Source organism: Onychostoma macrolepis, chromosome 15 (assembly GCF_012432095.1).
Source record: "Onychostoma macrolepis isolate SWU-2019 chromosome 15, ASM1243209v1, whole genome shotgun sequence".
NCBI classification, from domain to species: Eukaryota; Metazoa; Chordata; class Actinopteri; order Cypriniformes; family Cyprinidae; genus Onychostoma; species Onychostoma macrolepis.
Window position 1 is genome coordinate 29,834,048 of NC_081169.1, and position 24,741 is coordinate 29,858,788.

General features: G+C 36.2%; 1 protein-coding gene across 1 annotated transcript in view; it reads left to right on the plus strand.

Moving 5' to 3' along the window:
* LOC131520960 (eukaryotic translation initiation factor 4 gamma 1-like) overlaps positions 1 to 24,741 on the plus strand; it is a 58,111-nt gene that overhangs the window by 19,006 nt on the left and 14,364 nt on the right. The window contains 13 exon segments of the mRNA XM_058745552.1: positions 5,371 to 5,510; positions 10,532 to 10,624; positions 11,692 to 12,657; positions 12,842 to 13,055; positions 13,974 to 14,056; positions 14,331 to 14,526; positions 15,852 to 15,985; positions 16,074 to 16,193; positions 17,135 to 17,518; positions 18,672 to 18,818; positions 19,801 to 20,008; positions 20,011 to 20,036; positions 22,353 to 22,457. Coding sequence (XP_058601535.1) covers positions 5,371 to 5,510; positions 10,532 to 10,624; positions 11,692 to 12,657; positions 12,842 to 13,055; positions 13,974 to 14,056; positions 14,331 to 14,526; positions 15,852 to 15,985; positions 16,074 to 16,193; positions 17,135 to 17,518; positions 18,672 to 18,818; positions 19,801 to 20,008; positions 20,011 to 20,036; positions 22,353 to 22,457 — 2,816 coding nt within the window.

Genomic DNA, 24,741 nt, shown 5'->3' on the forward strand with positions numbered 1-24,741 from the left:
ATTTGAACAACTTTAAAAGACGTTTTTCTCAATATTTAGGTTTTTTTGCTCCCTCAGATTCCAGATTTTCAAATAGTTGTATCTCAGACAAATATTGTTATATCCCTTATTTATTCAGCTTTTAGATGATGCATAATCTCAGTTTAAAAAAATTAACCCTTATGACTGGTTTTGTGGTCCAGGGTCACATATACTGTGTGTGTGTGTGTGTGTGAGATGTGTGTACTTGTTTATGCTACACTGTAAGGACCAAATGTCCCCACAAGGATAGTAAAACCTGAAATTTTTGAAAATAGTTAATGATGTTTATCTGAAAGTGTAAGAATGCAAACAGGTTTTCTGTAAGGGGTCGGTTTAGGGGATATAAAATATCGTTTGGTCAGTATTAAAGTAATAGAAGTCTATGGAAAGTCTCCACAATTCACAGAAACAAATGTCTTTTGTTTGTTTGTAGGTGTGTGTGTTTGTTTTTGTGCTTCTACTGGACTTCTTATAGTGGGAATCATCACTTTGAGCCTTTACGGATCAACTGATTCTTGTACTGTTTTAGTGAAAGTGACTGTTTTAGATTTTCCCTGATTGAATGTTTGGGGGATTTTGTTGTCGAAACAGTTCAAAACCGTTTTTCGGGGGGGAAAAATAGTGTTTGTCAAGCACAATATTCCGAAATCATCAAGGTTATGACGTCATGTCCGTGAGTACATTAGCATAAGACCGCTTATATTTATGCATCGACACTTACTCAGCAGTCAGAGCTCATTTAAATATGGAAGTCTTATGGTGCGTTCACAGTAAAATATATAAATTAAAACAGTTTTATTGAGAATTTAGCTGCATCAAAATAAAGTATGTGGGCACAGAGGCACAAACAAATCTAATAATAAATGTACATTTTGCATGTTCAGAAGAAGAGCTGCCCTGTCATGCAAAAATGTAAACAGGCTTGTGTCAGTGAATTGCTCAGTGCATAGAAAGAGAAGTAACGGGAATCTGGTATTTGTTTTTTCATGTGTCTAATAGACATGATGAATAAGTTATTTGAGAAACATTTATGACCTTTGAAACATGTCTAGACTTCATGCTCTGTTGACTATGGTTTCACAAATAATAAACACGTATTGCATAAAGCACGCATATTTATCTATGCCCATGTTGATTAGAGTATTAAAAACTTGAAAAGTATTCATTTAAGGTACATTTAGAACAAATATAAATGTGCGATTAAGTTGCGATTAATCACGAGTTAACTCATGCCAATCGTGCGATTAATCGCGATTTAAATATTTTAACCGATTGACAGCCCTAATATATAGATATTGAGTTGATGTGTTTATAATATAAAGCGCAGCTACCCTCTCAACAAAATCCACGTCAGCCATTTCGCAACGAGACTGGAGCCGCCTGGCTGAAGCCGTGACGCGAATTCGCGTCTGTTGTGAAGTGAATTTCACGCGATTTATTCGCGCAAGTCGCGTCTGGTGTGAACGCCCCATTAAAGGTACAGTAACACAAACTGGCTATTTTTTCAGTAGTTTTTCTCAGTAGTTTTCTTTTGTTCTCTTTCTTTCTTTCTCTTTATTTGTTAATTTTCTTTAATTGTTCATTTTTATTTACTACTTTTATTTTTTTTATTTTGCCAATTTTTTCTTTATTTTAATTAATTGTATTTGTTTGACTATTTTTCTTCATTTTTCTCATCTATTTATTGAATTAACTTAATTTTTATTTTTTTAATTAATTTGAATTAATTTTATTTTATTTATTTTTTTCTGTTTATTTCCTTCTATTTAATTTATTTATTTTATCTAATTTCATTTATTTGACTTTCTTTCGCTTTCATTTATTTCATCTATTTATTAAATTAATTTTATTTTATTTTTTTCTTGCTCTATTTTATTTTATTTTATCTAATTATCTTTTTCTTTCTTTTGTCTTCCTTTTATTTTATATTCTTTCTTTATTAATTTCTCCCTCCTCTCATCTGTGCTCAGTTATTCTCAGATCAGATCAGATGTCTCCGTCCGTCATGTATATCTGATGCCTCCCGTCCTCCAGCCGGCGCTGTCAGAAATGTCAAAAGTGACTTTCCTTTAATGTAGGACTCGGGTGTGTTTTACAGTTTTCTGAAGTGACTAAGCAAACAGCAGGTTTAGGAGCGTTGTGTTCACAAACACTGGCTCTCCTCTTGGAGCCGCTGGTTATTTTTGTCAGCTGAGTGATTTATAGCTCTGACCCCTCCAGATCGAATCGCTCGCTCTCTCTCACACACACACACACACACACACACACACACTCGGCGGTGCCACACACAGGTCAGTTTGAGTTCAGCACAGACGCAGAGAAGTGAACGTGTCCTGACGGACGCTGAGAGAGGGGATCATGGGTAACAGAGCGTCCGGCAGAAGCTCTGAGGGTACGTGGCTGATATTTCTCTCCTTCACCCGTCTCAGACCCGTCTTTCTGTCTGTCTGTGGGCTTTGACTATATTTAGTCTCTGCTCGCTCTGGTCAACAATGCTCCCTCAGTAAAGTGAGTTGGGTTGGGTTGAAAGATATAGAGTGACTAGAGGAAAAAACAAACCAATCAGAGCTGTTAAAAGTGACCGTATGCTCAGGTAAGAGAAGTTTGTAGAGTTTTTCATAATTTAATTTAAATCGTAAAGTACTGCTTTTGACATTTTTGTGTTGCAAACACAAACAAAATACAGTGATTGCTTACATGACAGTTAATTAAAATAATAATCAGTAATATAAAATAAAATACAATAGATTAAAATGGAATAAATATGCACAATAAATTAAAATAAATAAAAGAAAAAATATATTTAAATAGTAAAGTACTACTTTTGACTTTTGAAAAATAAATAAATCAATAATATAAAATACAACCGGTCAAAATAGAATAAATATGCACAATAAATTAGTTCCAAATAAAAATTGTCAGTGTTTACTCAGTCATGTTATTATTTGTCGTTTTTTTAGTGAATACCAAGTAAAGGTTTGAAGAACCTGCATGCATTCATCATTCCATGCAAAATTAAATTTGGTATTATTTATATACTGTCGTAGGGTTTATTGATGTTTTGAATTTGCTTTCATTTATTTATTTTAAATTAATTTTTAATTTTCGAATCAAATCACTTTGTCACCTAACCTTATATACAATTGCAACAGTAAGTGAAAAGTAATAATTGTATGCTTTTTTTTTACTTTAGCCATTTTTATTTATTTTTTTAATGCTCCTATTTTGCATTTATCTTAATTTTTTAGTTTCAATACTTTTAGTAATTTTTGTTAGTTGCCAAGGCAGTATTTTTATTTTCCACTTAAGTTTTTCTTCTAACATTTTATTGTATTTTTTATTTTATTATTTCACCTTTTATTTCAATTAACAAAAATAATTTTCACTAGCTTTAGTTTTAGGATTTTAATTAACAATTAACAACACAAGCTCCATAATGGACAAAACACCTCTCTAATCTGGTACGGCTCAGATTAAACATCATGATAATGTAACAGAGGTAAACAAAAGCAGTGAATAACGACGTTCATTACCCAAAGCTTTATAAGACTTGTAATAAACTACTTTTACCATTTTTTGGAGCTTGACAATCAAGATCACTGTAAACTGTTGTAATATGGAGAAGAGCTGCTGTATTTAACAGCAAACTGATTTGGACTGAAAGTTTATCATACAATAAGTGTGTTTCATGGAAGCTGTTTAGTGATTGTCAAACACGACTGAATGAATTCAAGGCGCACTTTTTAATTATGCAAAATATTTTGCGTTTTGGGTTTCTTCTCACGATATTCTTGGCACTGTATGACATGGCCTCAAGGGCCTTTGCAAAAATCAAAAATATACAGACTTTTATGTGTGCATGAGAAACTTAGCATATATGACAATGCACACTGAGCCATCTATTGTGCCATCATTTAGCGGTGTGGTGTCTGGGCCGCCACAGAAATGCGTTAGAGACCGAAGGCCTTGAAATATGACACACTGCCCTAATGAAAGCCACATTTTGCACATTTTTTTTTAACAATACCAGTCTTTTTTATAGACCCTTGAACTTGGCAAACAGGACAATGCACATAGCTGTATTATGCCATCAGCTCATTTCATGTCATGTTTTTTCTGCCGCCACAGAGGATGTTAAATTGGACGTTAGGCCTTGATATTAGAGGTGCTACCATAAGGAAAGCCCAATTTTGAGCAAGTAGATCTCTATTAATGCATGTGCATCCATGCTCTCACTTTATTCGTAGTAAGATGGCAGTGATGCACAAAGGAAATGTTATATAAAACTAGAAATTGTAATGCATAAGCATGCGAAAAATTCCCACGCGCATGTGAGTAGTTTCTCCAGCGCACAAAAAAGTTTCTTGTGTGCATGCAGAAGTCACTTAGAGGAAATTAATTAAAAACCCTGAAAAAATTCAAATATTTACAGATGACTAATGTATACCAACTTTAAAGCTAAAAATAGTGCTGTATGAATCATTTATGTTCAATGTGACCTTTGACCACAAAACCAGTCATAAGGGTCAATTTTTTAAAATTGAGATTTATGCATCATGAATAAATAAGCTTTCCATTGATGTATGGTTTGTTGGACAATATTTGTCTGAGATACAACTATTTGAAAATCTGGAATCTGAGGGTGCAAAAAAAAAATCTAAATATTGAGAAAATCGCCTTTAAAGTTGTGCAAATGAAGTTCTTAGCAATGCATATTACTAATCAAAAATGAAGTTTTGATATATTTACGGTAGGAAATTTACAAAATATCTTCATGGAACATGATCTTTATTTAATATCCTAATGATTTTTTGGCTTAAAAGAAAACTCTGTCATTTTGAGCCATACAATGTATTGTTGGCTATTGCTACAAATATACCTGTGCTGCTTATGACTGCTTTTGTGCTCCAGAGTCACAAATATGGTCCGAAAATCTACTCCGATGTTTGGAAATTTGAGTCTGGAAATGGAAAATGTGTAAGAACCCTGTTTTTGGCGGAACTGTCTCTTTAAGGACATTAAAACGACTCTATTGTACAGACCACCAGTGTGTATGCAGATGAGAGCTCGGCTGTTTTCGGAGGGTGTGCAGTTCAAATATAAATTTGGCTGTGACAGATTGTGTGTTTGCTAAAGGAGGGTGCTGTGTGTGTGTGTGTGTGTGTGTGTGTGTGTGTGTGTGTGTGTGTGGGCGCGTTTACCAGGCTAAGAATCACTGACAGTTCAGCGTTTTGTGAGAGTTCACCTCAGGTGACCCCAGAGATTTGTGAATCTAAATTGGGTGATCACTGATTGCACAGATTGTCATTTTGAGAAAGTCTGAGACATTTGTGGCACTTTTGTTTCCAGCTGGGGCATATTACCCCGCCCAGCCCCAGTTCACGCCCCCTGTTGCCCCGGCGCCTGTCATCATGAGCCCCGCCCCCCAGCAGCAACAGGCCCCGCCCCCTCAACCACAGCAAGCTCCGCCCAGACGGGAACGCAAGCAGGTAATGCATCCATCCGTCTTCTGCATCTGGAGCTTCGGTGCTTTCTGTGGCCTTTGTTTGAATGTGTTTTTCTCCTAATATTTCTTGATCTCATTTACATCGGTCTTGCATCTCTCGCTCTATCAGAAATGAAGCAGTCAAGGTTGTTAATTTGACATTTTAATCAGCAATTTATTTCTGAATTAACAATAATTTGCTCTAGTGAGCCGTATGTCATCTATCCAGATGAATTTGTTAATTTCATGCCTCTTTAATTGCCAAAAACTGGACTAATTAAGGCTTTGAAGTGACTGGGTGATGTGCAGAATTCATTTAAGGCACTGACGTGCAACAAATGCATGTTTATTATGAACGTCTTTCATGTTTCTTTCTAATTTCCTTTCTTTGTGTATATTTATTTGTGTTTTCTTTCTTCCTTGATTTATTTCTCTTTCTAATATTTAATTAATTTGATTTAATTTGTCTTTTGTTCTTTCTTTTTTTATTCTTCACATGAATATTTTTACTTAACATTTTCGACATAATTCGTTTTCTGAGGCTGTCTTTAGATGGTGGTTTCTTGTGTTTTTGATGCATTTTAATAGCTTTTGGTTTGGTTTGTCCTAGTGATGCACCAAAATATCAGCAACCCAAAATATTCACCCAAAAATTATTTTTTGGTTTCTGCCAAAATAGTTTTGTTGTGTCGAAATCATTGACCGATTACATATTCATTCTATTATTACTTAACCTGTTGTCGTCATTATCCAATGTATGTTTGAATAAATCTTTATATATATATATACATTTGTTACAGCCACTGTTTAAATGTTTATATTTTAACCATGATTTAGAGTAGAAACAATTATATCATGAAGTTGATTATAGAAACGCCTTGTGTGCAATTTAAGTGAAGTTTATATACAACAGTTTTCATTTAAGTGTTGATTATTGAAATAAATAATCAATTAATTCAGATAATAATAATAATTATTAATTTAGATAAAACAGTTCAATAAACAAAATTAAGAGACTTATGTTTTAGACACCATATTGCCTGTTTTTTCTCTATTTCGCCAACAAAAATAATTCCAAACACAGCTACAGCATTGTTTTGAGTCTCTGAGCAACATGACGGTGTTTCGTTCCTGAATGAATCAACCGTTTAAATGATTCGGTTCAGTCGCAATGACTCACTTGTTAACAGTGACTTGCTGCCACCTGCTGGCGGTCTTAAGTATCTTTTTATCATTTAAAAAATATTAAAAAATATTAGTATTCAACGTTTTATGTTCAGTATATCAAAATATTATTTATGCATTTGTAACTGCAGGTTAAATGCATTCAAGTTCTGCACTAAACAGTTAATCTAAATGCATTTTCAGACGCAGCTTCTGTGTTTCATCTGCATTGCAAAGATGAATTTTGTTGGTAATGATTTTATTTGCACGGTAACAGCCCGAATGTCTTATTATTCTAATTGACTGATTAAATGTAACAATTTGACTCAAAAGATAATGCACAGTTTTAGAAAAAAATGGCTTTATAAAGGTAAAAATGCCCATAAAAGGTAAAAATCTGTTTAAGATTGATTTCTATCGTTTAAGATACCAGCACAATAACACATTTAGCAAAATATCGTGTAATTATCGTTATCGATAAAATCCTAGAAAATATCGAGATATTCTTTTTTGTCAATATCGCACAGCCCTAACTCATAGGGAGCTGATTTTGACGATCGGCTAAATCAAAGCATTGGGTTTTTAGAGAATGTTTTCAAACGCAATGATACAATCTGATCAGACGCATCAAAGGCGGAGCTTCAGAATTAGAATTTCTGTTGCCATGATGATGGGTTCGTCTCCATGGTAACAGCATTGAATGCAAAAGCTGGGATCTAAAAGTAAAATTCCTGTTCATTTTCACCAAATAGATGTTTAACGTGAACTTACAACTTGTTTATCAAGTTTTAATGTTTTTTTAGGGAGTCTCTTCTTATTTGATCAAAAATACAGAAAAAACAGTAATATTGTGAAATCTTATTGCAATTTCTAATATTGGTTTCCTATTTTAATATACTTTAAAATAGAATTTATTTCTGTGACGCAGCGCTGCATTTTCAGCATCATTACTCTTCAGCGTCACATGATCTTCAGAAATCATGCTAATATGCTGATTTATTATGAGTGTTGAAACTGTTGCGCTGCTTCATATTGTGTTTTGGAACGTGTGATACTTTTTTCTTTGATCAATACAAAGTTAAAAAGAGCAGCATTTGATCAAAATAGAAATCTTTTCTAACAATATAAGTCTTTACTATGACTTTTTATTCATTTAACACATCCCTCCTGAATAAAAGTATTAATTTCTTTAAAAAAATAAAAAGAAAGAAAAAATGTACTGACCCCAAACTTTTGAATAGCATTGTATATTGTAAAACAACATAAATGCTGTTCTTTTTAACTTGTTATTAATCATAGGATCCTAAAAAATATATCACAGGTCCCAAAAAAAGAAAATTAACGGTTTCCAACATTGATAATAAATCAGCATATTGGAATGATTTCTGAAGGATCATGTGATACATTATATTTTAAAGTATATTAAAATAGAAAACTCTTATTTTAAATTGCAATGTTTCACAAAATAACAGTTTTTTTCTGTATTTTTGATCAAATAGATACAGCCTTGATGAGCAGAAGAACCTTCTTTAAAAACCATTACAAATCTTACTGTAGATATTTGTACTCATCTGGTTATTTTGCAGTAAATTTAAGACACATTGTCTCTTCACTTATAATCATCAATTTTAATAGTTGAATGTTTTTTTTTTTGTTTTTTTGAGCATCAGCGGTTTAGTATGTGATGTGTTGGTGTGCTGTTATCAGGCTTTCTGGAAGCTCACAGCTGGACCGGTGGACTTTGAGTCCTTGAGTCTCGCTCTCGGCCGTCAGTGAGGTTTCATTTCAGAGGAATAGAAACTGAGAAAGAGGAGGAAGAACGAAGAGAGGAGGAGAAAAGAGAGAGAGAGAGAGAACTGCAGGGCTGGGTGTGAATGTGATGCATTGCCAAGCCATTCATTAACTTACTTTTCCCTTGAAAGTAAGTTTTTCCTTTTGAAGCAAGGGCTTACTCTTAATTGTGTTATTTAATCACAGTTACTCCTAGAGTTAAGACATTTGTTTATAAAAAATTTTTTAAAAACAGTAGATTTAACATCAAAATTTAACTTCTGATGTTAAAACGTATGTTTTTAATGTAACCTTCACCCTTTAAATACTTTGGTCAGTTCAAGAATAATGTATGCAATTTTATATCCTTTTTTTTTTTTTAGTCAACTAGTCAAAGCTGGTGTTGGATTTACTGTTGAAAATAATAATTCAGTACTTTTTAGAGAGAGTAATTAGTACAGTAATCTAATTACACTGTTGAAGATGTAATTAGTGACTAGTAATTAATTTTTTTTTTTTTGAGTAAGTGACCCAACACTGACTGCAACCAGGACTGTTACCTAATATTAAAACTATTAAAGAACATTTTGTTAATTTTAAATAAAGCTGAAATAAAATAAAATATTAGATGATATAAACAAAAATTTGTATTATTCATTCAAACGTTAATTTTAGCTCGAGCTGTATTTGGAGTTAATAAATGCTGTTTTATAAGAGGATTTTGTTTTTGTTTCTATTTTATTTTTATGGTATCCTCAAACAATGATTGACTTTCATAAAGCTGAGCGATTCAGAATCAGATTTTATGTTGATTACATTTAATTCTGAGCATTGACTGATAATCTGGTTTATTTTAGTTTTTTTAGTATAAGTAGAAGTAGTACAAAAATTAGTAGTAAGGCTCTTCTGCTCACCAAGATTGATTAAAAATACAGTAAAAATTGTGAAATATTATTACAGTTTAAAACCGCTGTTTTCTATGTGAGTATCTGTTAAACTGTAATTTATTTCTGTGATCAAAGCTGTATTTTCAGCATCATTACTGCAGTCTTCGTGTCACATGATCCTTCAGAAATCATTCTAATATGCTGATTTGCTGCACAAGAAACATTTCTGATTATTAGCCATATTAAAAACAGTTAATATTTTTGTGGAAACTGTGATGCATTTTATTTTTCTGGATTCACAGATTAATAGAAAGTTCAAAAGAAAAGCATTTATTTGAAATAGAAATCTTTTGAAACATTACAAATGTCTTCAGGGTCACGTTATATCAATTTAATGCGGTCTTGTGGAATAAAAAGTCCCCAACTCTTAGTCAGCGTCTCTGTAAAGTCATTCGGTTCAGTTCTGTCGCTCCACGTGGCTCTTAGTCTCCACCCATCTCTCTCTCTCTCTCTCTCTCTCTCTCTCTCTCTCTCTCTCTCTGTTCGGTGTGGTGGGCGTTCCACATTCCTGTGCACTCATTTCACAAGGCCAGACTCTCTCTCTCTCACTGTTTTTGCTTCCCTCCTCTCCTGTACGTGAGAGAGAGAGTTTGAGGCCCACGTCGGCCCAGGCTGTGTGTGAATGTGCTGCCCACTTTAGTGTGTTCAAGTTAGGCTGAGTTTAAACTCCAGCCCCAGGATGAGCCGGGCCTAGCAGAACTCAACCTCTCCGTCCGAGGGGAGGAAGGTAGGGAATGTGCTGCCTCATGCGTGTGTGTGTGTGTGCGCGCGTTTGCCTCGGAGAGCTGGCGAGTCAATGTATAATTCATTGCGTAAAGTGCAGATAAGTTGGACAAACAGTCAGATTTGTGCAAGGAAAGTTTCCAGGCTGTTGTGCATTTACTTCTTTATAAGGTGCTGCGCTGTGTGTGTGTGTGTGTGTGTGTGTGTGTGTGTGTTTGTCAGAGACATTCGTAGCATATTTTGTCTCGCAGCACTGAGAAATCCTTCTTGGGTTAAATCACTCACTGTTGTTGTTTTTCTGTTGTTTATTTCGTGACTTATTTGTGCTTTAGTCTTTTTCATGTGCTGCATGTTAAAGTCTCTCTCTCTCTCAGCCATGTTCTCATTTCTTCTGTTACGTGTGCTAAATGTCTCTCTCTAGATCCGGATCAGAGACCCTAACCAGGGAGGACGTGACATCACAGAAGAGATCATGTCAGGAGGTCGCAGTGGCTCCACACCCACACCTCCACAGGTACTGAGCACACACCTGAACCAAGAAAATTATCGCTTCATCATCATTTAACTCACACTCAAGTCATGACTTAAAAGTAGGGCTGCCCTCGACTAAGGATTTTTCTGGTCGACTAGTAGTTGTTCATTTTTTAGCATTAGTCGACTAATCGCACGTTTATTAATAAACCATTGAAATCATTAAAACAAGCCTTTAATTGCCTACATAGCCTAATAAGAGCTCAAGCACACGCCTAAAGCTTGCCACAACGCACCGCAGAAGTAATGATTATGAATGTGTCAGTGAAAAACAGCAAGGAGACTGCATTAACATTTTAATAATTTGATAAACTAGCGCTTTCTTTGTTTTCGGTTTAAGATAAGTCATCTCCGCATTAGTGGATGCGCCTGTTTCATACGGATTACATAATCAGAGAATATTGTTTTCCATTTCAATTGGTTCATTTGAAAGTAGACATTTCACTCTCTAGATGTATTTTTAATGTCTGTAAGGCAAAGATATACACAAAGTTTCGCGCTGAAGTTCACAGAGACCTAGACGGCAGAAAGTGCATCCTGTTTGCTTTCATTATTTTACAAAAGTGCAATGTTTTGTTGTTATTGTGAGTGCATACAAACAAACGTAGAGTCTTTACAGATTTGAAAAATATATTACTCTTATCTGTTTGAGGATAAAGGGAGTATTTTAAGAGCAAATAAACGCACCGGCGCCTCCATCTGTCCTGCAGTGACCTTCTGTTCAGCTTCCACACTCCAAACAAACACTATACCGCACATTTTTCTAGGTTAACATTAGATTGAGCGGCCATGTAAAGTTGCTAATACTTACATATTTCAGATAAGTCATATTTGAGGTCGATGAATGTTAGGCGAGCATTTGGATGTCCTGCCCGATGTACTGTATTACCACATAGACCAGCCGTTAACAATCGTCGTGGACTGCGTGACTTTGCCTTTTGTTTTTTTCTGCGACTAATACAATTTTATTTACTCACTCTCATGTCAGTTCAAACGACTTAACAAATAATGCATTTTCATTTTTGTGTAAAAAAAAAAAAACACACACAGCCCAACGGTGACAACACCACACCTGCAGTCGCCATGACAACCAGAATGGAGTTTCCCATCCCTCCAGGCGAAAGCCCGATACCCGATTCCCCGCCAACTCCGCCCCCTACCAGTCAGATAAGTGATACAGTAGATGCTCCGCCCCCAGCACCTGCAGATGACGCCCACGCCACACCCACTGTGGTGGAACCGCCTGCCTCGAATGGTGCCGAAGCCACACCCACTACAAGCAAAGAGGATGGGCCTGTGACTATAACGCTGCCTGTCGCCGCCCCCCAGGCAGAGACCACGCTGGAATCACCAATAGTGCAACCCGAAGAGCTCCAGCTGTTTAACGGCGTCCTGGCAGGCTCCGCCCACAGAGACGTCAGTCCTATCGCCGAGCCGGACATCGTGAAAGAAGCGCCGCCGGTAACCGCCGATATCCCTGATAGGACTGTCAAAGAAATCCCTCCGCAGGTTGTCAAGGAGATCCCTATTGCTGTTGTTAAGGAAGTGCCAGCTCCTGTTGTCAAGGAGCCTATCCCTCCGGTTGTCAAGGAGACCCCTGCTCCAGTCGTCAAGGAGACCCCTGCTCCGGTCGTCAAGGAGACACCTGCTCCGGTCGTCAAGGAGACACCTGCTCCGGTCGTCAAGGAGACCCCTGCTCCGGTCGTCAAGGAGACCCCTGCTCCGGTCGTCAAGGAGACCCCTGCTCCGGTCGTCAAGGAGACGGCCTCTCCGGTCGTCAAGGAGACGGCCTCTCCGGTCGTCAAGGAGACGGCCTCTCCGGTCGTCAAGGAGACGGCCTCTCCGGTCGTCAAGGAGACGGCCTCTCCAGTCGTCAAGGAGACGGCCTCTCCAGTCGTCAAGGAGACGGCCTCTCCAGTCGTCAAGGAGACGGCCTCTCCAGTCGTCAAGGAGACGGCCTCTCCAGTCGTCAAGGAGACGGCCTCTCCAGTCGTCAAGGAGACCCCCGTTCCCGTCGTCAAGGAGACCCCGTTCCGTCGTCAAGGAGACCCCCGTTCCCGTCGTCAAGGAGACCCCGTTCCGTCGTCAAGGAGACCCCAGCTCCCGTCGTCAAGGAGACCCCGCTCCTGTCCTCAAGGTGACTGTCCCTGTGGTTGCCAAGGAAACGCCTACAGCTGTTGATGCAGAAACCCTTCCGCAGGTCACCCAGGAGGCTGTTGTCAAGGAGACCCTTGTCGAAACTCCTCCTGTCGTTGAGGAAACGCCTTCACTCGCTGCCAAGGAAACCCCCAAACCACTTTTCAAGGAAGCCACTGCACCTTCAGAGGTCGTTTCTAAAGCCATGCCCCCGCCAACGGAAGAGCGAGAGGACACACCCACTACACAGACCACTCCCTCTGAGAGTTCTATGCAAGGTATGAGTCGTAAGGCAATCTCACACTAGCATACTACTATTACTATTTTTATCATTTGTATGCTAGTATGTGAATCCAGATGTTGTAAAAAACTGTATTTATTTTTTTTACATTTTTTATTTAAATTTTTAGTTTTAGTAATTTTATTATATGGTAATTTTTTATATTTTTATTTAACTTTTTTAACAGTTTTTATTTTTTAGTTTGTGATGTTTAGAACTTTAGTACTTTAACTTAGACAACAAGTTGCCTTTGGCAAATAACTAAAATAAATGTTTTTGCCAAATAGTTTTTTATGTAATATTTATATTTTATATTTAGTTTTAGTTTAGTTGTAGTTAAAAACAATAACACTACATGGTATGTTGCCACAAGGGGAGCTATAGTGTGTTGCGTAAACTAAAAATTAATATTTCGTAACGTAATATAGTAATTTAGTATCATTTAAATACAATTATAGTATTTATATTTTGAATTCATTTTTTTAACAGTTTTTATTTTTTAGTTTGTGATGTTATTATGTTGTCTTTTTTCTATAGTCTTTCAGTTAATGTTTTAGTAACTTTAGTACTTCAACAAATTTGAAATGTTGCCTTGGCAACAGTGTTTGTAGATGCGCACTTCACAATCTCGCCACAAAATAGTGGGTCATTTTGGGACTTTTTGCATGCTATTTTATGAATGCTGTTAATTAAGACGTATTATTTCGTTTCGCCTACTACATAGTAGGGAAGTACGTGATTTCGGATGCAGCCTAAATGGTAAATCAACAGTTAATTTTTGCATAATTGCATAAGAGTAGGTTTCTGGCCTGAAGCTCCTTTGTGTTTTAAATCATGGTTAGTGAAGGCTGTTGATGTCTGTTTGGTTTCATAGTGCACTTATTTTCATCCTCAGTCTGTGTTTGTGTGTTTGCAGCGGTTTCTGTGCCAAAGAAGAAGAGAAAAATGAAAGACCTGAACAAGAAGGAGGCGGGAGATCTGCTTGATGCCTTTAAAGAGGTCTGTGAACGGTTTGATGCCAGAAACTGTGTGTTCAATAATGAAGTAGTTCAAGGCCTGTATGTTTACAATTTATGCAAAGCTACTGGAATTGACGTGAGCGACGTGAATCCAAGACTTTCTGAAAATACAGATTTCACAAAATTCAAGCCATATAATGTAACAAATTTGACTTTCTTCTAGTATGGAACGATTCTATGTGATAAAGTGAGGGTTAATTAAAATATTTCTACATATGATTAAGGTGAAAGTGACCTGTTGTCTTGTTTTAAAGCCCACACCACCTGAGCCAGAGGCCACGCCCCCGGTGAAGGTGGAGCCAGAGAGCATCGCCCCAGTGGCCCCGCCCCCTGCAGAGGAAGTGGATGAGACGTGGGAGGAGAAAGAAGATAAACTTGATGCTGAGAACATCAAACCGCAGAGTCCCACCCCGAGTTCACCCACCGAACAGAAATACCAGTATAAAGAAGGTAAATGAGCGTCTGATCCATTTCAATGGTGCTGGACTTAGTGACACGTATATTGGTCAGGCCAATTAATTCTAATGACGTGATTGTTGGGTAGCTTCATGAAACCAACAAGGTGTGTGAAAAAGAAAAATACTGTATGAACACAAATTAGATGTCAAAGAATCAAAATATGAAGCTGGAAGAAATCTGATCTTCGTTTTCACCAAGATTTGGAAATAAATATAAAATGGTCATTTATTTTTCTGATAAAAATTGTGATTGCAATTGTTTTTTATTTTATAGGGACAATTTTTTTATGACTTTTATATGTCAATCGTTTTGTATTTTATTTATTTACTTATTTGTTTATTCATTTCCATCACTAAATTTAAAAATAAGATAAAACACCTTTATATTTTTATATATGCATTCTTATCATTCAGGGTTATTATTGTTAACTAAAACAAAACAAAAAAACATTTTCGTCACTTTAAAAAAAATAGAATAAAATTATATATATATATATATATATATAAAAAAACTAAATTTTCCATTTAATTTAACTTGATGTACTAAAAACTAAAACTGAAATAAAAATTAATAAAAAATAAACTATGTAGGCAATAAAAAATACTAGTGCTGGGCAACGATCAATCGCATCCAAAATAAGTTTTTGTTTATATAATATATGTGTGTGTACTGTGTATATATAACATAACATTTTTCTTAAATACACGTGTATTTATATATACATAATAAATATACACAGTACACACACATATATTATGTAAACAAAACTTTTATTTTGGATGCGATTAATCGCAATTAATCATTGTCCAGCACTAAAAAATACTAATAAAAATGAGAACTAAATTACTAAAAAAAAAAAAAAAAGTTCAAATAAATATTTTAAAAATAAACACATACACTACATACAAACTATAATAGTATCTCACTGATGCTAAAATAGCACTGATTCATATCCAAAACACACACGTACATATTTTAAACACATTCACATATGTGTTTATGCATTCTTTACAATAACTTATTTAAAATAGTGTCAAAATGATTTTAAAGTCAACTCTTCGTTAATTGTGGTAGGATATAAGCTTCCAAAAAATCCAAAATGCCTCTTTTTAAATTATTTTTAAATAAAACATCCAGGCTGATGAATTGCATGAAAAAATGGAGGAAATGTTGCTTGTTTTGTTAAATGTTGCTCATCAGTTATAAAATCTGCATTTCAGGATTTAATGCAGTCCGATTTAAAAAAAAAAAAAAAAAAAAACAATTGCATTATATGCATAATCATGGAATAATAAAGCTGTCCTTGTTTCCCACAGAACAATGGAAACCGCTGAACCCCGAGGAGAAGAAGAAATACGACCGAGAGTTTCTGCTCGGCTTCCAGTTCATCAGCGCCAGCATGCACAAACCCGAGGGTCTGCCGCAGATCTCAGACGTGGTGCTGGATAAGGTAGCTGAAGCGCTCACACACACACACACACGCACACACACACACACACACACACCTGATGCGTTGACATGGCTTTCTCTCTCTGCAGGCCAATAAAACTCCTCTGCGGCAGCTGGATCCGAGTCGTTTGCCCGGAATGAACTGTGGTCCAGATTTCACGCCTTCGTTTGCTAATCTCGGTCGCCCGTCAGCTGGTGGGCGTGGCCCGGTCAGTTACCATAGCAACCTCACAGAAGCGCATGCTTTTGTTTATATTTTACAAACATATTTTACTAGACTGTACTGTTTTTAATGTAAATAGACACTATTTTTTAATTCAGGGGAATGTTTAACATTTGTATTTTAAAAGAGTATCGCCTGAATGTGTTTTAGAATTTTTGTAAATAATTTAATTATTATTTTTTTAATAGTAGTCTTTGCCATGGCGTTAAAAATATAAATGAATAAATTAAAAATTTATTATTATTTTATTAAAATAAATATTTTATTTTAATTAATTTACTACATTGTTTAATGATAGCCTTGCTGCTGTCATGGTGGTAAAAATGTATAAAGAAAGAAAGAAGGGAAAATAATTTATAATTACTTTTTTTTTATTTTATTTTTATTTTTTGATTATTTTAATGTTTTTTTTTTTTTTTTTTTTACAATAACCTTGCTGCTGCCATGGAGCTAAAAATAATAAATTAATTAAATAAAAATAAATAAATGAGTTTAATTTTATTTAAATTTGCCCAGATTATTATATGTAATATATAATTTTATATAATTAATCATTATTAACAATTTATTATAATTATTTACTGACAAATAGTAAATAATTAAAATAATTTATTATTTGTTTCAATAAAATAAATAATTTATTTTAATTTATTTATTTAAAATTAATTTAATTTAAAAATGTAATTTAATTTAAAAATTCAATAAATTAATTAACTTGCTGTAATGAATTAATAAATTATTTTAATGAAACAAATTATGAATAATTTACTTTATATTTTTATTGCTGCTGACATGGCATAAAAAAAATAAATGATTCAACATAAATAAATTATTTATTAAAATAAATTAAATTATAAATAAAAGTGTATATATAAATGAATAAATATAATTTATTTTATTAAATATAATCTTTCCCTGTCTCCCTAGCCGTCCGGTCTGAGCGGTCCTCGTCGTTCAGGTCAAGGTCAGCGTGGGAAGGAGCCGCGGAAGATCATCGCGAGCGTGTCCCTCACCGAAAACGTGCAGCTGAATAAAGCAGAGAAGGCCTGGAAACCGATGGTGAAGCGCAGCACCCGCGTCGAAGAGGACGAACCCGAGTTCCTGAACACACAGGAGCTGTTCAAACGCGTGCGGAGCGTGTTGAACAAACTGACACCGCAGATGTTCCAGCCGCTGATGAAGCAGGTGACCGAGCTCACCATCGACACCGAGGAGCGTCTGAAGGGAGTCATCGACCTCATCTTCGAGAAGGCCATCTCTGAGCCGAACTTCTCCGTCGCCTACGCCAACATGTGCCGCTGCCTGATGGGGGTGAGTGTGAGCCAAACGCAGCTCTGCTTCGAGTAAACGAGGGTAGAGGAAATTAATACCGGTATCACTGTGGAATAGATTAGAACTGAATAGAATGCTTTATTGTCATTTTACACAAAATGCAACGAAATTGTAGAGCTGCTGCTTAAGGTGCATTGTAGGGCTGGGCGATATGGCCAAAAAAATAATCACGATATTTTTTTATAATGCTGTCAAACGATTAATCGCATACAAAATAAAAGTTTTTGTTTGCGTAATATGTGTGTGTGTTCTGTATATATAAATACACACACATACAGCATATATTTTGCAAATATTTACATGTCTATATTTATATTCATATAATATTATAAATTACATATTTTTCTGAAATATATACATGCATGTGTATTTATATACACACAATAAATATACACTGTGCACACTCATATATTATGTAAACAAAAAAATTATTTTAGATGCGATTAATCTTTTGACAGCACTAGTATTTTTCATATTAGTCGATATCGATAATTATCACGATAAATGTCAAATCATTTATTTCTTTCAAGTTTAAAGCCAGATTTTTGCTCCAAGGTGAAAGTTGTAGAAACCAGACCATTAATTTTCCTTTTAACAAAACAAACATCTGAATAGAAAAATTAATTTCTTAGTTTTTGCATGTCCTAATCAAGAAACAGGTTTGGGTTGCCTGATAATATTAATAATAATAATATCACTTTTTTGTCTCTTAAAAATGCACATTTGATAGTAGCTTGAGTTAGGATGCAGAAGTAAATATTTGTTCATTATTATAATCAGTAACATCTGTAAAAATTGTAGCAACCTCAGTTTAATATGGTGTTAGTTTGTTTTCCCTCGTTTTCTCGCTTTGCTTTGCTTTTATATCGTCAAAGCGCCGTGTGCATTTTACTTTCACTTTCAAATTAGCAGCAGGTCGATTCAATTCAAGCAACAACAAACACACAACGTCAAACTCAGAACTTTTATTAAGAAATCAGATAAAAACTAGAGCAGAGCGCCATCTGCTGTTAAAATATAAGCTCAGGATCCATTCCGGAGAGAATCACCATGCATTCAGAAAATCCACGAATCGATTCTGGATCCCTACTGCTTTGTGTGAATGTGATTTATCGCCTGTCTCTCATCGCAGCTCAAAGTTCCCACCTCGGATAAACCCGGAGTGACGGTGAATTTCAGGAAGCTGCTGCTGAATCGTTGTCAGAAAGAGTTTGAGAAGGACAAAGATGATGATGAAATATTTGAGAAGAAGCAGAAGGAGCTGGATGCCGCCACAGGGGTAAACACACACACACACACTCACACGTTCACACTCTCACGTGCACACACACACACACACTCACACAGAGAGACACGTGCACACGCACGCACACACAGTCACACTCACACAGACACACACACACATCTGAGGGGACTGATGTTGTGGTAACATGTCGGGGTTGTAGTAGGGCAGTCTTTTTGCAATTTAGTAAAACAAGAAATATTACTAATTTTATATTTCACTGTAATTTAAAAAAAAAAAATGCAAATTTAAGAAATGTAGTTTATTTTATTTTACATTTTATTTTATTAATGTATATTGGTTTTCTGTGCTTGTTTAGCCAATTTTTTTTGTGATTATATCAATATAATAATTTTAGATTTAAACTTATTATTTAATAAAAACCATATAAAACAAAATAAGAAATATTACTTTTGTAAAATTCCCCTATAAAATAAGACTTTTTTTTATTATTAATTATTTTTTAATAATTTAATATTATTATTAATATTATTATTATTATTTAATAAAAACGGGGAAAATATTTTATTTTACATTTATTTAGATTTAGTTTTTAGTGTTTTTTTTTTGTTTGTTTTGTTTTTTTTCTTTTTGATTATAAATCAATATAACTGTTGTTAATATTACTAATAAAAGTATGAAACAAAAGACATACTGCTGCTATAATATTTCATTGTAAAAAAAATCAAGAATTTAAAAAAAATAATTTACAGTGTACGGTAAAATTACAATACTAATATTTATGGCTGCTGGCTTAATGTTTTAATTTTTTTCAAATGTTAATTCGTGGAGGAAAACACTTCATTCTAACACATGCAGTGTATGTATTTAAGTAATCCGCAGCCTTTGTGGTTTAATAATCAGCAACATCAAATAGTGATATAAATTGTGATTTATTTGAGTAAGATATTATTAGTATGTATATATTTACATGGTTCAAAGGCATTTATGATGTCACTTCCTGTCTCTGCCCCTTCAGGAAGAGGAGAAGCAGAGGTTGAAGGAGGAGCTCGAGGATGCCAAAGACAAAGCCCGGCGACGGTCGCTAGGCAACATCAAGTTCATTGGGGAGCTGTTCAAGCTGAAGATGCTGACGGAGACCATCATGCACGACTGCATCGTTAAACTACTGAAGAACCACGACGAGGAGAGTCTGGAGTGCCTCTGCCGCCTGCTGTCCACCATCGGAAAGACCTGGACTTCGAGAAGGCCAAGGTGACACACGCATTACATAACATCTCATGCAGCAACCATAGCAGTAGTGTGGGATATTATTGTGTTTTCTGTTGCTATAATATTTTATTAATATTAAAATATATATATATATATATATATATATATATATATATATATATATATATATATATATATATATATATATATATATATATATTATACATTGTTATATTGTGTAATATAGTTCAATACAATAGTATCAATACAATTATTTTAATTATATGTGTATATATAATTGAGCATGTATATTAAAAGTTGTTTACTAAAAGCATTTGCATTGCTTGAAATAAAATAACAAATTAGCAAAAAATTTATATATATATATATATATATATATATATATATATATATATATATATATATATATATATATATATATATATATATACAGTATCTCACAGAAGTGAGGACACCCTCACATTTTTGTAAATATTTTATTATATCTTTTCATGTGACAACACTGAAGAAATTACACTTTGCTACAATGTAAAGTAGTGAGTGTACAGCTTGTATAACTGTGTACATTTACTGTCCCCTCAAAATAACTCAACACACAGCCATTAATGTCTAAACCGCTGGCCACAAAAGTGAGTGCACCCCTAAGTGAAAATGTCAAAATTGGGCCCAATTAGCCATTTCTCTCCCGTGTCATGTGACTCGTTAGTGTTACAAGGTCTCAGGTGTGAATGGGGAGCAGGTGTGTTAAATTTGGTGTTATCACTCTCACTCTCTCATACTGGTCACTGGAAGTTCAACATGGCACCTCATGGCAAAGAACTCTCTGAGGATCTGAAAAAAAGAACTGTTGCTCTACATAAAGATGGCGTAGGCTATAAGAAGATTGCCAAGACCCTGAAACTGAGCTGCAGCACGGTGGCCAAGACCATACAACGGTTTAACAGGACAGGTTCCACTCAGAACAGGCCTCACCATGGTCGACCAAAGAAGTTGAGTGCACGTGCTTAGCGTCATATCCAGAGGTTGTGTTTGGGAAATAGACGTATGAGTGCTGCCAGGGGGTCAGCCTGTCAGTGCTCAGACCATACGCCGCACACTGCATCAAATTGGTCTGCATGGATGTCGTCCCAGAAGGAAGCCTCTTCTAAAGATGATGCACAAGAAAGCCCGCAAACAGATTGCTGAAGACAAGCAGACTAAGGACATGGATTACTGGAACCATGTCCTGTGGTCTGATGAGACCAAGATAAACTTATTTGGTTCAGATGGTGTCAAGCGTGTGTGGCGGCAACCAGGTGAGGAGTACAAAGACAAGTGTGTGTCTTGCCTACAGTCAAGCATGGTGGTGGGAGTGTCATGGTCTGGGGCTGCATGAGTGCTGCCGGCACTGCGGAGCTACAGTTCATTGAGGGAACCATGAATGCCAACATGTACTGTGACATACTGAAGCAGAGCATGATCCCCTCCCTTCGGAGACTGGGCCGCAGGGCAGTATTCCAACATAACGACTCTAAACACAACTCCATGACGAAGCTGAGGGTAAAGGTGATGGACTGGCCAAGCATGTCTCCAGACCTAAACCCTATTGCGCATCTGTGAGGCATCCTTAAACGGAAGGTGGAGGAGCGCAAGCCAGCTCTGTGATGTGGTCATGGAGGAGTGGAAGAGGACTCCAGTGGCAACCTGTGAAGCTTTGCTGAACTCCATGCCCAAGAGGGTTAAGGCAGTGCTGGAAAATAATGATGGCCACACAAAATATTGACACTTTGGGCCCAATTTGGACATTTTCACTTAGGGGTGCACTCACTTTTGTGGCCAGTGGTTTAGACATTAATGACTGTGTTGAGTTATTTTGAGGGGACAGAGAATTTACACTGTTATACAAGCTGTACACTCACTACTTTACATTGTAGCAAAGTGTCATTTCTTCAGTGTTGTCACATGAAAAGATGTAATAAAATATTTACAAAAACGTGAGGGGTGTACTCACTTCTGTGAGATACTGTGTGTATATATATACCGTATTTTACTTTCAGTAAGTATTTCAACCTGTTGAAAAGGTGTAAATTGAAGTGCTAATATTATTCAATTAAGCATAAAGATATCTAAACTAAAACTGACATTAAAAAAAAAAAAAAAAATTAAAATAAAGTATTATAAACTGAAAAATACAACAAAACCAAAATTATAATGCGATTCATTTTTTTCATCTTTGGCCGTTGAATTTATAGTTGTTGTTTTTTTTTTAGATTATTTAAATGTATTATCAAAAATATTTCAGTAATGAATAATTTAAGACTTACACATATGTTCTGCTGTATTTCTTTGTCTTTTCAGCCCCGAATGGATCAATACTTCACCCAGATGGAGAAAATTATTAAGGAGCGGAAAACTTCTTCCAGAATTCGCTTCATGCTGCAGGACGTTCTTGATTTACGACGGGTAAACAATCGAAATATTTGTGTGTGTGTGTGTGTGTGTGTGTGTGTGTGTGTGTGTGTCTGGAGCTTTGGCTGACATCAGATCAGCAGTTTAATGTAGAGCCGCTCCTGAAGACGAGTGACTCTGTGCTATATGCTGGTAACGACCTCAAAGAGGTGCATCTCATTTAGGATAATAAATGGAGTGGAGGTGGACATTTTAAAGGCAGACTAACAGGTCTTTGAGGGTCAGAATTCTAGCTGATAGACAGGTGTTCAAATACTTATTTGCAGCTGTATCATACAAATAAATAGTTAAAAATCATATATTGTGATTTCTGGATTTTTTTAGATTATGTCTCTCACAGTGGACATGCACCTACGATGACAATTTCAGACCCTCCATGATTTCTAAGTGGGAGAACTTGCAAAATAGCAGGGTGTTCAAATACTTATTTTCCTCACTGTACAGTATCTCACAGAAGTGAGTACACCCTCACATTTTGTAAATATTTTATTATATCTTTTCATGTGACAACACTGAAGAAATGACACTTTGCTACAATGTAAAGTAGTGAGTGTACAGCTTGTATAACAGTGTAAATTTGCTGTCCCCTCAAAATAGCTCAACACACAGCCATTAATGTCTAAACCGCTGGCCACAAAAGTGAGTACACCCCTAAGTGAAAATATCAAAATTGGGCCCAATTAGCCATTTTCTCTCCCCGGTATCATGTGACTCGTTAGTGTTACAAGGTCTCAGGTGTGAATGGGGAGCAGGTGTGTTAAATTTGGTGTTATCGCTCTCACTCTCTCATACTGGTCACTGGAAGTTCAACATGGCACCTCATGGCAAAGAACTCTCTGAGGATCTGAAAAAAAGAATTGTTGCTCTACATAAAGATGGCGTAGGCTATAAGACGACTGCCAAGACCCTGAAACTGAGCTGCAGCACAGTGGCCAAGACCATACAGCGGACCATACAGGACAGGTTCCACTCAGAACAGGCCTCACCATGGTCGACCAAAGAAGTTGAGTGCACGTGCTCAGCGTCATATCCAGAGGTTGTGTTTGGGAAATAGACGATGAGTGCTGCCAGCATTGCTGCAGAGGTTGAAGGGTGGGGGTCAGCCTGTCAGTGCTCAGACCGTACGCCGCACACTGCATCAGATTGGTCTGCATGGCTGTCGTCCCAGAAGGAAGCCTCTTCTAAAGATGATGCACAAGAAAGCCCGCAAACAGTCTGCTGAAGACAAGCAGACTAAGGACATGGATTACTGGAACCGTGTCCTGTGGTCTGATGAGACCAAGATAAACTTATTTGGTTCAGATGGTGTCAAGCGTGTGGCGGCAACCAGGTGAGGAGTACAAAGACAAGTGTGTCTTGCCTACAGTCAAGCACGGTGGTGGGAGTGTCGTGGTCTGGGGCTGCATGAGTGCTGCCGGCACTGCGGAGCTACAGTTCATTGAGGGAACCATGAATGCCAACATGTACTGTGACATACTGAAGCAGAGCATGATCCCCTCCCTTCGGAGACTGGGCCGCAGTGCAGTATTCCAACATGATAACGACCCCAAACACACCTCCAAGACGAAGCTGAGGGTAAAGGTGATGGACTGGCCAAGCATGTCTCCAGACCTAAACCCTATTGAGCATCTGTGGGCATCCTCAAACGGAAGGTGGAGGAACACAAGGTCTCTAACATCCACCAGCTCCGTGATGTGGTCATGGAGGCGTGGAAGAGGACTCCAGTGGCAACCTGTGAAGCTCTGCTGAACTCCATGCCCAAGAGGGTTAAGGCAGAGCTGGAAAATAATGATGGCCACACAAAATATTGACACTTTGGGCCCAATTTGGACATTTTCACTTAGGGGTGCACTCACTTTTGTGGCCAGCGGTTTAGACATTAATGGCTGTGTGTTGAGTTATTTTGAGGGGACTTAAATGTACACTGTTATACAAGCTGTACACTCACTACTTTACATTGTAGCAAAGTGTCATTTCTTCAGTGTTGTCACATGAAAAGATGTAATAAAATATTTACAAAAACGTGAGGGGTGTCCTCACTTCTGTGAGATACTGTATATATATATACCGTATTTTACTTTCAGTAAGTATTTCACTCTGTTGCAAAGGTATAAATTGAAGTACTAATATTATTAAATTAAGCATAAAGATATCTAAACTAAAACTGACATTAAAAAAAAAATTAAAATAAAGTATTATAAACGGAAAAATACAACAAAACCAAAATTATAATGCGATTCATTTTTTTCATCTTTGGCCGTTGAATTTATAGTTGTTG